The following is a 14246-nucleotide window of genomic DNA, read 5'->3' as shown; positions in this document are numbered from 1 at the left end:
GCCATCTGGCCCTGGGCTTTTGTTTGTTGGGAGATTTTTGATGACTGCTTCTATTTCCTTAGTGGTTGTAGGTCTGTTCAGGTTTTCTATTTCTTCCTGGTTCAGTTTTGGTAGTTGATACATCTCTAGGAATGCATCCATTTCTTCCAGGTTATCTAATTTGCTGGCATAGAGTTGCTCATAATATGTTCTTATAATTGTTTGTATTTCTTTGGTGTTGGTTGTGATCTCTCCTCTTTCATTCATGATTTTGTGGATTTGGGTCGTTTCTCTTTTCTTTTTGTTAAGTCTGGCCAGGGGTTTATCAATCTTGTTAATTCTTTCAAAGAACCAGCTCCCGGTTTTGTTGATCTGTTCTACTGTTCTTTTGGTTTCTATTTCATTGATTTCTGCTCTGATCTTTATTATTTCTCTTCTCCTCCTTGGTTTAGGCTTTTTTTGCTGTTCTTTCTCCAGCTCCTTTAGGTGTAGGGTTAGGTTGTGTATTTGAGACCTTTCTTGTTTCTTGAGAAAGGTTTGCATTGCTATATATGTTCCTCTTAGGACTGCCTTTGCTGCATCCCAAAGATTTCAAACACTTGTGTTTTCATTTTCTTTGGTTTCCATGAATTTTTTAAATTCTTCTTTAATTTCCTGGTTGACCCATTCATTCTTTAATAGGATGCTCTTTAGCCTCCATGTATCTGAGTTCTTTCTGACTTTCTTCTTGTGATTGAGTTCTCGTTTCAAAGCATTGTGGTCTGAAAATAGGCAGGGAATGATCCCAATCTTTGGTACCAGTTGAGACCTGATATGTGACCTAGGATGTGATCAATTCTGGAGAATGTTCCATGGGCCGTAGAGAAGAATGTGTATTCTGTTGCTTTGGGATGGAAAGTTCTGAATGCATCTGTGAAGTCCATTTGGTCCAGTGTGTCATTTAAAGTCTTTATTTCCTTGTTGATCTTTTGCTTAGATGATCTGTCCATTTCAGTGAGGTGGGTGTTAACATCCCCCATTACTGTGTTGTTGTTGATGTGTTTCTTTGCTTTTATTATTAATTGGCTTATATAAGTGGCTGCTCCCTTGTTAGGGGCATAGATATTTACAGTTGTTAGATCTTCTTGTTGGATAGACCCTTTAAGTATAATATAGTGTCCTTCCTCATCTCTTATTATAGTCTTTGGTTTAAAATCTAATTTGTCTGATATAAGGATTGCCACCCCAGCTTTCTTTTGATGTCCATTAGCATGGTAAATGGTTTTCCACCCCCTCACTTTCAATTGGGGGTGTCTTGGGGTCTAAAATGAGTCTCTTGCAGACAGCATATCAATGGGTCTTGTTTTTTTATCCAATCTGATAGCTTGTGTCTTTTGATTGGGGCATTTAGCCCATTACATTCAGGGTAACTGTTGAAAGATATGAATTTAGTGCCATTGTATTGCCTGTAAGGTGACTGTTACTGTGTATTCTCTGTGTTCCTTTCTGGTCTATGTTGCTTTTAGGCTCTCTCTTTGCTTAGAGGACCCCTTTCAATATTTCTTGTAGGGCTGGTTTTGTGTTTGCAAATTCCTTTAGTTTTTGTTTGTCCTGGAAGCTTTTTATCTCTCCTTCTATTTTCAATGACAGCCTAGGTGGATATAGTATTCTTGGCTGCATACTTTTCTCATTTAGTGCTCTGAATATACCATGCCAGTCCTTTCTGGCCTGCCAGGTCTCTGTGGATAGGTCTGTTCCCAGTCTATTGTTTCTAACATTGTAGATTACATATCTCTTCTCCCGAGCTTCTTTCAGGATTTTCTCTTTGTCTCTGAGACTTTTAAATTTTACTATTAGATGTCAGGTTGTTGACCTATTTTTATTGATTTTGAGGGGGGTTCTCTCTGCCTCTTGGATTTTGATGCCTGTTTCCTTCCCCAAATTAGGGAAGTTCTCTGCTATAATTTGCTCCAATATACCTTCTGCCCCCTCTTTCTTTCTTCTACTGGCACCCAATTATTCTAATATTGTTTTGTGTTATGATATCACTTATCTCTTGAATTCTGCCCTCGTGATCCAGTAGTAGTTATCTCTCTTTTTCTCAGCTTCTTTATTTTCCATCATTTGGTCTTCTATCTCACTGATTCTCTCTTCTGCCTCATTTATCCTAGCAGTTAGAGGCTCCATTTTTGATTGTCCTCATTAATAGCCTTTTTTATTTCAACTTGGTTAGTTTTTAGTTCTTTTATTTCTCCAGAAAGGGTTTCTCTAATATCTTCCATGCTTTTTTCAAGCCCATCTAGTATCTTTAAAATCATCATTCCGAACTCTAGTTCCAACATCATACTAATGTCCGTATTGAGTAGGTCCCTGGCAGTCAGTACTGCCTCTTATTCTTTTTGTTGAGGTGATATTTTCCGTCTTGTCATTTTGTCCAGAGGAGAATAGATGAATGAGAGAACAAAATGCTAACAGGGTAACAATGACCCCAGAAAAATATACACTAAACAAATCAGAAGAGACCTGAAACTGGGGAAAAAGAAAGGGAAAGAAAGAAAAAAGAGAAAAGAAAAGAAAAAAGAAAAAAAAAAAGATGCAAACAAACAAAAAACAGAATATGATCAAATATGATCAGGCTGGTGCATAGATTCGTGCCACACCCTAGATTTTTGGCGTATTTTGGTTTGTTAGAAAAAAGTGCTTCCCAAAATTTCAAATAAAGAAAAACTTATATATGTACAAAAATAAGGGTAAATACAATGAAGGGATGGAATTTGACTGTAAAGATGAAAAGTATAAAAGATTTTATAAAAGGAATTGATAAGATAAGAAGTTGGTTGAAAAAAGAAAGAAGAGGATTTAAAAAAAAAAATGGAGAGAATGTGATCAGGCAGGAGACTAGAACAAAGCCATACACTAGAGATTTAGGGTATATTTTGGTCTGTTAGAAGAAACTGTATCTCAAAATTTTAAAAAGAGAACAACATTATATATATATGTAGATATATATATATATATATATATATATATATATATATATATATAAGTTTTTCTTTATTTGAAACATTAGACTGGGAACAGACCTATCCACAGAGACCTGGCAGGCCAGAAAGGACTGGCATGGTATATTCAGAGCACTAAATGAGAAAAGTATGCAGCCAAGAATACTATATCCACCTAGGCTGTCATTGAAAATAGAAGGAGAGATAAAAAGCTTCCAGGACAAACAAAAACTAAAGGAATTTGCAAACACAAAACCAGCCCTACAAGAAATATTGAAAGGGGTCCTCTAAGCAAAGAGAGAGCCTAAAAGCAACATAGACCAGAAAGGAACACAGAGAATACACAGTAACAGTCACCTTACAGTCACCTTTGGTATATATGTGTATATATATATATACCAAAAATAAGGTTGACTCTAAAAATGAAAAATAAAAAAGATTTTTTTACAAAAGGGATTGATAATATGTTGGTTGAAAAGGGAAAAAGAAAAATTCAAAAAAAAAAAGAAAAGAAAAAGAAAGTTGAAAAAAAATTAACTTTGAATGACTAAGGAATCATGGTAAAAAAGCCATGAATTCTATGTGCAGTATTCCCCTAGCGATGAAATTCTACTGTTCTCATTGATCGGTAAACTTGGTCTTGGCTGGCTTTTCTTCCTGATCTTCTGGGGGAAGGGTCTGTTGTCGTGGTTCCCAAATGTCTTTGCTGGAGGTAGAATTGCCCCACCCTTGCTGGGTCTAAGTAATTTGCTCAGTTTTGCTCTCGGGAGCCTTTGTTTCGTGTAAGTTTTCCGTACAGCTTTGGAGGACGAGAGTGAAAATGGCGGCCTCCCAATCTCCACCCCGGAGAAGCTGAGAACTCCGGGCCCCACTCCTCAGTGAGCCCCCAGAGAAAAGCAGTCAGTCACTCCTGTCTCTCCAGTCTCCCACCGCACTCCGTGCTCACCCGGTCTGTGACTATCTCTGGCACATGACCCGTGTGGAGTCTCTGAACCCAGCAGATCCCTGTGGTGCGTTCCCATGCTGCTCCTCCCAGGGCAGGAAGGTGAGTCTCCCCGGATCTGCCACTTGTTGGGTCCCTGCAGGAGGAGCAGTGGCCCGACTGTGCCACGGATCATGGTTTATGGCAACCCGGAGCTGAAAGCCCGCTCCTCGGCTCTGTCTCTGCAGCCGGCTTACCCGCTCCGATACCTGGGATCTCTGCTGCACTCAGGCACCCCTGGTCTTTCTGTGACCCTGAGGGTCCTGAGACCACACTGTCCCAGAGAGGGCTCCACCCCCCACTTAGCCACTGGAGCGAAGTCCCTCAGCAGAGCCGACTTCTAAAAGTTCCGATTTTGTGATCTGCTGCTCTATCACTTGCCAGTAGCGGCTGACGGAGGCCTCCTCCCCCACCGCCTATCTTCCCAAATATCACCTTGGATTCACTTCTCCGCACGTCCTACCTTCCAGAAAGTGGTCGCTTTTCTGTTCAGAGAGTTGTTGCTATTCTTTTCTTTGATCTCCTGTTGAGTTCGTAGGTGTTCAGAATGGTTTGATCCCTATCCAGCTGAATTCCTGAGACCAGATGAAATTTAGGTCTCCTACTCCTCCGCCATCTTGCACCTCCCCACATCATTAGTTTTTGATGTCGTGTTCCATGATTCATTGTGTGTGTGTAACACCCAGTGCTCCATGGAGTTTGTGCCCTGTTTAATATCCATCACCAGGCTAACCCATCCCCCCGCCCCCCTCCCCTCTAGAACCCTCAGTTTGTTTCTCAGAGTCCATAGTCTCTCATGGTTCCTCTCCCCCTCTGATTTTTTCCCCTTCATTCTTCCCTTCCTACTATCTTCTTCTTCTTCTTCTTCTTTTTAACATATAATGTATTATTTGTTTCAGAGGTACAGGTCTGTGATTCAACAGTCTTACACAATTTACAGTGCTCACCATAGTACATACCCTCCCCAATGTCTATCACCCAGCCACCCCATCCCTCTCACCCCCCACCAGTCTAGCAACCCTCAGTTTGTTTCCTGAGATTAAGAATTCCTCATATCAGTGAGGTCATATGATATATGTCTTTCTCTGATTGACTTATTTCGCTCAGCATAATACCCTCCAGTTCCATCTGTGTTGTTGCAAATGGCAAGATTTCATTTCCTAGCATCTCTCTGACCCTCTGTGATCTCTCTGACTCTCCCCACTCCATTTCTTCTACTATCCTCACCCTCACTGGGTTCTCTTTGACCCCCTTGGTATCTCTCTGACTGTCTCCTTAAGGTTGCTCTTCTGCTTCCAGCCGGAGAAAGTTTTCTGCTTTTAAGGGTTCATGTGATCCAGTAGTCCACCCAGATAATCCAGGGTAATCTCCCTCTCTCAGGGTCCATAACCTGAATTACTTCTGCAAAGTCTCCTTTGCCATACAGCATAACATAATGACATAACCACAGGTTCTAAGGATTAAGGCGTGGACTTCTTTGCAGTTGGTGTAGGGAGCATTGATCTGCCTCCTACACCACCTGGAGCAAGCTAGTATCACCTGTAGCCTGAAGTGTCCCCCAGCTAGGCTCCCTGCTTCCTCTATCACCACCCTAAAATCTGTCCTTCACACAACAGCCTGGCGTCAGCCTGTCATGCTCTTCTTTCCCCTTGGTAATGGGCAAATCCTCCACTGCCCTTCCTGATTCTCTGGATAGGGCCATATACTCTGAAGTGCACTGAGAAACAGTGGGACTGTCAAAAAAATGGGACATCAGAAACACAGTGACCACAAACAGAGTGGGCCAACCTCAGGGAGGCATTGCCATCACAAAGCTTGGGCTTAGTGGCTGCAGGGTGCTGGGGAGACCCTGAGGTTTTTACTGAGTTCTTAAGATCCAATGTCTTATAATTTTGATTCCTCAACTATATTTCATCCTTCGAGCAAGCTTATAAATGGATGCAGCATGCTATTTCAGAGGTTTTCACTGAAAAAAAAACTCAGTCTAAGTCTTCTATGGATGAAAAGCAGAGAGAATAAGATGAGGCTTGAGCTTGCTTTCATGAGCCTTTGCACAGGCAGTCTGGGCTGCATACCTGTCAGGAGGTTGTGTTTCCTGCCATGTTTCAAGGAGTAGGTAAGGACCACGAAGAAGGAGGGGAGCAGGAGCATGTGTTCAGTGGAGTGTTATTTGCACTGACATCTCCTCTGCAAGGGCCTCTCCTGAGGAATAGACCCCAGGCTGTGTGCCTCCTCTAGTGGAGAAATCCAGAAGTCCACGTTGCTCTGAGATTATTTATTCTGCACTTCTCTCCATGCTCAGTGCTCCAGAAGACCCAGAGATAAAATGGTGCTGGGTTCTCAGAAAAGGCAGCACTTAGGGGCTCAGCTTATGCACGCAGGACTTCACCCTGGGTCCTCCTCCTCCTGCTCTGTTACTTTCATTGTCCAATTTCAGGGAGGCTGCTCCCTTGTGTCAACATGCAGTAGGAAGCTCCAGATTTGTGTCTTACAGTTCACCAGTCCTTAGGAAACAGAGTCTTTTCCTTAGTGGTTTATGCACACATGTCAGAGCTGAGTAAAATTGGCTGAGCCTGGGTCATGTGCCTATTCCTGAACCCTGACCTCTGTGGTTGGGGGTTAACAGATGCTGATTGGTTTCATCAAGCAAATTCACCCTTCCCTGAATTAGTCACCATGTTGGGGGCTGGCCTTGGGCCACATCCCTTACCATGAGGCCTCAACAGTATGTATGCATGTGCAGGTTATGATTCCCCACAGATCATATACACTGTTAAAAAGGCTCACACAGAGAGGCATTTTATTATCCTCTTTGTTTGCATCCATCCTTCCATCCACAGACAGACAGTGTTTTCTGGTGGGTGTCCAGGCCTGGAGTCCTGAGGAAGGTGGTTCTTATCTGAGATCCCAAGTCCCCTGTTCTGAAAACACCTGTTCTCTCCTATGGTTGTTTGTCTGGCTTACATTTTCCTCTAAAAGATAGATGCCATCATGTGCCACAGTGATTTGCCAATTCTCCTTAGCATTTCCTCTTTTCTATCACATAGAGCAGTCATAGTCTTATCTGTAAGTGAATTACAGTACTTACAAGCAGAAAATTTATTTTCTGGTTGTCAGTGTTTTGTTTTCTGTAGATATTTGCAAAGCAATCACTTTGATAGTACCTGTAAAGTAATCATCAAATCAAAAGGCTGTGAGATGATCCGAATATTACAGAACGAAAGAGAACAGAAGCCTACCACCAAGATAAACTGAGATTTTATTTTACTTTTAAAATTTTGATTCCAGGCAATGGGACACTGATTGGAGCATCAGCAAATGTTGTTTGTGCAGGAATTGCAGAGCAGCATGGATATGGATTCTCTTTCATGGAATTTTTCAGGTACTTTAAAACTCATTTTAAATTTCTGTTTGTTTAATCCCTTAACTCACTTAATTAAAAAAAATAGCAATGCAAACTGTTAAGCACTAGGATAAGCATATTTTTAGCAATTAGACGTTAGTGTCGGTGAGCTTAGCTAAAAAAAAAACACATTAAAAATTTATTGCTGGGATTAGCTTCATAACACAGAGCATGATTCAGATATTCTGAATAATTCCGATTGAGTCTAGGGGTCAAGAAATTGTTGTGGGCTTGCTGGGTGTTTTATGTTGTTCTCTTGAAAATTCTAACAGTGATTTGTGCTTTGACTATCTATGACTGGGGTGCTTAATGAGAGTCTGAACACCCCCTACTAGGCTGTCCAGTGAAAAAGCCTGCACTGGAAAGGACCCAGGAATATTGCTGATAGGGAACAGGCATTCATGTGTGGGCACCTATCAGGAGGGCAGTACAGAGATGAGGCCCAGCATGGGGAAGAGCTGCCAGTGCTTCCTCTTGCAAAGGAGAACCTGCTCCAAGGGAGCAGGGCCCTTGCTGGGGTCCTGACTCCCAGCTTGCCTGTTTTCATATGGCACCATTGCACTTTGGAAGCAGATGAATGGGCAGAATGGACATTGGTGATCCTCATAAAATGGTGCTGCTAAAATGAACTGACATTCATTTGGTGTTGAACAAGATTTCTGTCAAAGTTTTTGGACTATAAACTCACAGCACGTGTATACATAGCGATGATTCTCAGAACCAGCCCTGCTTAAGATTTGGAACAGCAGCTCTGCCTGAGAGGCAGAGTGACCTGCAGTCTGTGGAGGCTGTGACCTCGGGCTTCTTCAGGGTACTACTTGGCTGGGCTGGGCTAGGGGAGAAAACCCCAGCTGTCATACCCAGGTAAGAATCAACATCAGTCTCTACATATAACACTGAATTTTGGAAGACTTATTATGCTGACCATTACTGTTGTTCATGAGTGGCTAATAATTCTTGACAATTTTTTTGGGACACTAACATTTATTAATAAATACTCCTGGAAGACTTGGGCATGGGACGGAGGGATGAGACTGGACAGTGAGCCGTGGGGACACTGAACGTGCATCTCTCAGCAGGACTCCGGCACGTTGCTTCCCCCACAGCTAAGAGACGGGATCTGAAACTTAGCAATTGACCACTATCTGCCTGTTTAGATAGACATCATCAGCCTCTGCTAAACATATAAGGAATAATCCTATCACTTAAACAAGAGTTTTCTTAATGAGAACAGCATTCACTATAGCAAATTCAGCAGTGGCCTCAGCAGTATACCCACCTCATCATCTCATCTTTGCTGCAGAGTCAGTGAGGGTTCATACCTGGAGCACAGCTAAGAAAGGGGGTTCAGAGGCAAGTGCCCTAAGAGGGGCAACAACAAGAGATATAGACTTGCACCCCCAAATTCCAGGGCTTCCTCATTTGGACTGGATTGCCAATTTCTGTAGAGCTGGAGGGCTGTTATTCACTTGTCCCTGGTCTCCTCCTTTGGTTAGCCAAGCATATGATACACTGGCCCTCTACCTGTTGGCAGCCCTAGCTGGACTCAACAGCAGGGACTCTCATGGCCATTTAACAGCACTGGTTGGTCTCACAAGTAGGCTTGAGAGGCCTGATATTAATATCATAAAAGATTAGAAGGTTTTTAGGGCAACAATACATGCTGGTTGGATATTTTCTCCAGTGTAACTTTGACACAGTAATCAGGAATATGGAAAAAGCCCAGATGTCCATCAACAGATGAATGGATAAAGAAGATGTGGTATATATATATATATATATATATACATACACAATGGAGTATTACTCAGCCATCCAAAAGAATGAAATCTTGCCATTTGCAATGATGTGGATGGAACTAGAGGGTATTATGCTAAGTGAAATAAGTCAGAGAGAAACAAATACCATATGAATTCACTCATATGTGGAATTTAAGAAACAAAACAGATGAACATAGGGGAAGGGAAGGAAAAATAAAATTAGATGAAAATAGAGAGGGAGGCAAAACATAAGAGACTATTAACTCTAGGAAACAAACTGAGGCTTGCTGGAGGGGAGAGGAGTGGGGGGATGGGGTAATTGGGTGATGGGCATTAAGGAGGGCATGTGATGTGATGAGTACTGGGTGATATATGCAACTGATGAATCACTAAATTCTACCCCTGGAACTAATCATCATCATCAGGACATCTGCCTGACTGAAAGGGTTGGTGTGCAGCCACTCAGATTATGCACAGAGCTCAGGGTTCAACTCCAGTGGGTGATGTATTGTGCACACTGAACTTATTAAGTAGGCCTTGTATTTCTATTTGATATGTGCACCTTGTGTGCAGAGTTACAGTGGGGAAAGATAGGATAATATTCAGTAAGTTGGGGGCCTCAAAAAGACTGGGGCAAGACTGCCAGTTATCTCTTCTAAAACCTCTTTAGCTAGTGGCCTTAAGAATTGCATCCACCTTCTTAGATGAAGGAAAAATGTCTCTCTGGTTCGTAGTGTTCAAGAGCCATATCTTATTTCTGTCTGGTTCCACCTCTGATCATTCTTCTTGTCAGGTCCTTGATGTCAGAAATCAGAGCAGTTTGGTCATCAAATGGTCATCAAGGGGCACCTGGGTGGCTCAGTCGGTTAAGGGTCCTGGGATTGAGCCCCACGACAGGCTCTCTGCTCAGTGGGGAGTCTGCTTCTCTCTCTCCCTGCTGCTCCCCCTGCTTGTGTTTGCTCTCTCTCTCTGTCAAATAAATAAAATCTTTTAAAAAATGGTCATCTACTGTACCTCTGAAACAAATAATACATTATATCTTAAGAGAAGAAGAAGAAGATAGTAGGAAGGGAAAAATGAAGGGGGGAAAATCGGAGGGGGAGATGAACCATGAGAGACTATGGACTCTGAGAAACAAACTGAGGGTTCTAGAGGGGAGGGGGTGGGGGATGGGTTAGCCTGGTGATGGGTATTAAAGAGGGCACGTACTGAATGGAGCACTGGGTGTTATACGCAAACAATGAAACATGGAACACTACATCAAAAACTAATGATGTAATGTACGGTGATTAACATAACATAATAAAAAATGGTCATCTACATGTTCAGCCCTTATTTGCATAAAATTCTTAGTTTGCAGTTGCAAATACACTAAATTGACTTTAATCTACCTCATTTCAAAATTTCTTTCACAGAAGGTGGCTTCCTGTGATACACAGTGCAAAATGTTGACTTCCCATTTTATTTTTTAAAAATTACTATTTTTCTGACTATATAAATATATATTCAAAGGGAAATATAAAAGTAAAAGAATAAAATATAAAAGTAACTCGTAAGTTTGCTACCCAGAAATAACCACTGATCAAAATTTGGTGTGTTTTCTTACATTTTCCCTTCCTCTCATGATACATATATACTTGTTAACAAAAATTTTAATCTCATTGTGTCTTACCTTTCATTTTTCATAATATGTTGTGAACATTTTACCAGGCCACTAGTTATTCTTTCAAAATAGAATATATTTATACCTACAACATGTAGATATATCACTATTTTACCTTTTTTGGACGTGTATGTTGCTTCCTATTCTTTGTTATCATAATCAATTCTGTTTTGAATATCTTCACAGATAAAACTTTGTTTTATTCTTGCTCATCAGTGATAAATTTCCTAACATACAATTGTGGGTTAAGTGAATTTTTTAAATTAAGTTTTTCATTTTAATTCCATTACAGTTAACATACAGTGTTATTAGTTTCAGGTGTATAATGTAATGATTTAACAATTTTATGCATTACTCAATGCTCATCATGATAAGTGTACTCTTTAATCCCAAACACCTATTTCACTCATAACCCCCACTCACCTCCCCTCCAGTAACCATCAGTTTATTCTCTGTAGTTTCTTGGTTTGTCTCTTTTTTTCCCTATGTTAATTTGTTTTCTTTCTTAAATTCCACATAAGAGTGAAATCATATGATATTTGTCTTTCTCTGACTAACTTATTTCACTAAGCATTATACTCCCTAGATCCATTCATATCATTGCAAATAACAAGATTTCATTCTTTTTTTATGGCTGAATATATACCACATCTTTTTTATCCATCCATCATTAATGGGCACTTATGCCACTTCAATATATGGCTATTGTAAATAATGCTGCAATAAACAAAGAGGTGCACATATCCTTTTGACTTAGTGTTCTTACATTCTTTGGGTAAATATTCAGGAGTATGATTAGTGGATCATAAGGTTGTTGTATTTTTAATTTTTTGAGGAACCTCCATACTGTCTTCCACAGAAGTGCACCACTTTGCATTCTCACCAAAAGTACATGAGTGTTCCTTTTTCTCTACCTCATCAACACTTGTTTCTTGTTTCTTGCCATTCTGGTAGGTGTGAGGTGATATCTCATTGTGGTTTTGATTTGCATTTCCCTGACGATGAGTGATGTTGAGCATCTTTTCATGTCTGTTGGCCATCTGTATGTCTTCTTTGGAAAAATGTCTGTTCATGTCTTCTGCCCATTTTTAATTGGATTGTTTGGTTTTTGGGTGTTGTTTTATAATTTCTTTTTATATTTTGGATACTAATGCTTTATCCGATATGTCATTTGCCATTCAGTAGGTTGTCTTCTAGTTTTGTTGATTTTGTTGATTTTGCTGTGTAGAGACTTTTTATTTTGATGTAGCCCCAATAGTTTATTTTTGCTTTTGCTTCCCTTGCCTTAGGAGACATATGTAGAAAAAGTTGTTATGGCTGACGTCAGAGAAATTACTGCCTATGTTTTCTTCTAGGATTTTTATGGTTTCAGTTCTCACATTTAGGACTTTAACACATTTTGAGTTTATTTTTGTGATGGTGTAAGAAAAGTGGTTCAGTTTTATTCTTTTGCATGTAGATGTCCAGTTTTCCCAACACCAATTGTTGAAGAGACTTATCTTTTTCCCATTCCATATTCTTGCTTCCTTCATTGAAGAGTAATTGACCGGATAATCTTAGGTTAGTTTCTGGGCTTTCTACTATGTTCCATTGAGTGCCATACTATTTTTGTTACTACGGCTTTGTAATATAACTTGAAATTTGGAATTGTGATACCTCCAGCTTTTTTTTTTTTTTTTTTTTTGAGGATGCTTTGGCTATTTGGGGTGTTTTGTGGTTCCATATAAATTTTAGGATTGTTTGTTCTAGCTCTGTGAAAAATGATGGTGGTATTTTGATAGGGATTGAATTAAATTTGGGTAGTATGGACATTTTAAGGGGGGAGGAGGAAGATGGAGGAGGAGTAGGAGACCTAAATTTCATCTGGTCTCAGGAATTCAGCTACATAGGGATCAAACCATTCTGAACACCTACGAACTCAACAGGAGATCAAAGAAAAGAATAGCAGCAACTCTCTGAACAGAAAAGCAACCACTTTCTGGAAGGTAGGACGTGTGGAAGAGTGAATCTGAGGCGATATTCGGGAAGATAGATGGCAGGGGAGGGGGCCTCCATCAGCCGCTACTGGCAAGTGATAGAGCAGCAGATCACAAAATCGGAACTTTTAGAAGTTGGCTCTGCTGAGGGACTTCGCTCCAGTGGCTAAGCGGGGGTGGAACCCTCTCTGGAACAGTGTGGTCTCGGGACCCTCGGGGTCACAGAAAGACCAGGGGTGCCTGAGTGCAGCAGAGTTCCCAGGTTTCAGGAAAGGGAAGCTGGCTAAAAAGATGGAGCCAAGGAGTGGGCTCTTAGCTTGGGGTGGCCATAAACCGTGATCTGCAGCACAGTCGAGCCACTGCTCTTCCAACAGGGACCCAACAAGTGGCAGATCCAGGGAGACTCCCCTTCCTCCCCCAGGAGGAGCGGCCCGGGAGCGCACAGCAGGAACCTGCTGGGTTTGGGGACTCCAAATGGGGTTGTGTGCCAGAGATAGAAATGCTCGGTCACAGGCCAGGTGAGCACAGAGTGCGGCTGGAGACTGGGGAGACGGGAGTGATTGACTGCTTTTCTCTGGGGGCTCCCTGAGGAGTGGGGCCCCAAGTTCTCGGCTCCTCTGGGGCGGAGATTGGGAGGCTGCCATTTTCACTCTCGTCCTCCAAAGCTGTACGGAAAGCTTGCAGGGAACAAGCTCCTGAGAGCAAACCCGAGCAGATTACTTAGCCCAGACCCAGCAAGGGCGGGGCAATTCTGCCTCCGGCAAAGACATTTGAGACCCACGGCAACAGGCCCCTCCCCCAGAAGATCGGGAAGAACAGCCAGCCAAGACCAAGTTTACGGATCAATGAGAACAGTAGCACTCCAGCGCTAGGGGAATACTGCACATAGAATTCATGGCTTTTTTCCCCATGATTCTTTGGACCTTCAAAGATAATTTTTTTCTTTTAACTTTCTTTTTTTTTTTTTTGAGTTTTACTTTTACTCTTTTTCAACCAAAATCTTATCAATCCCTTTTTTTAAAAAATCTTTTTTATTTTTCAGTTTTAGAGTCATATTCTGCCCCTTCATAGTAGTTAACCTTATTTTTGGTATATATATAAGGATATATATATCCTCTTTAAAATTTTGGGATACAGTTTCTTCTAACAGACCAAAATATACCCTAAATCTCTAGTGTATGGCTTTGTTCTAGTCTCCTGCCTGATCACATTCTCTCTCTTTTTTTTTTTAATCCTGTTCTTTCTTTTTTCAACCAACTTCTTATCTTATCAATTCCTTTTTTAAAATCTTTTATACTTTTCATCTTTACAGTCATATTCCACCCCTTCATTGTATTAACCCTTGTTTTTGTACATATATAAGTTTATCTTTCTTTAAAATTTTGGGAGGCACTTTCTACTAACAGACCAAAATACGCCCCAAATCTAGTGTGTGGCCCTGATCTATGCACCAGCCTGATCATATTTGATCATATTCTGTTTTTTTTTTATTGTTGTTGTTA

The 14246-nt window shown here is 41.1% G+C and overlaps 1 protein-coding gene across 1 annotated transcript in view; it reads left to right on the top strand.

The window, feature by feature from the left end:
* Positions 1-14246, top strand: part of OCA2 (OCA2 melanosomal transmembrane protein) — a 516129-nt gene that overhangs the window by 342604 nt on the left and 159279 nt on the right. The window contains exon 23 of the mRNA XM_078078703.1: positions 7231-7324. Within this exon, the coding sequence (XP_077934829.1) occupies positions 7231-7324 (94 nt within the window). The remainder of the gene's footprint in view (positions 1-7230; positions 7325-14246) is intronic.

This window comes from Halichoerus grypus, chromosome 8, assembly GCF_964656455.1.
Source record: "Halichoerus grypus chromosome 8, mHalGry1.hap1.1, whole genome shotgun sequence".
NCBI lineage: Eukaryota > Metazoa > Chordata > Mammalia > Carnivora > Phocidae > Halichoerus > Halichoerus grypus.
The sequence above is the reverse complement of the archived record's forward strand: the minus strand, read 5'-3'. Positions and strand labels throughout refer to the sequence as shown.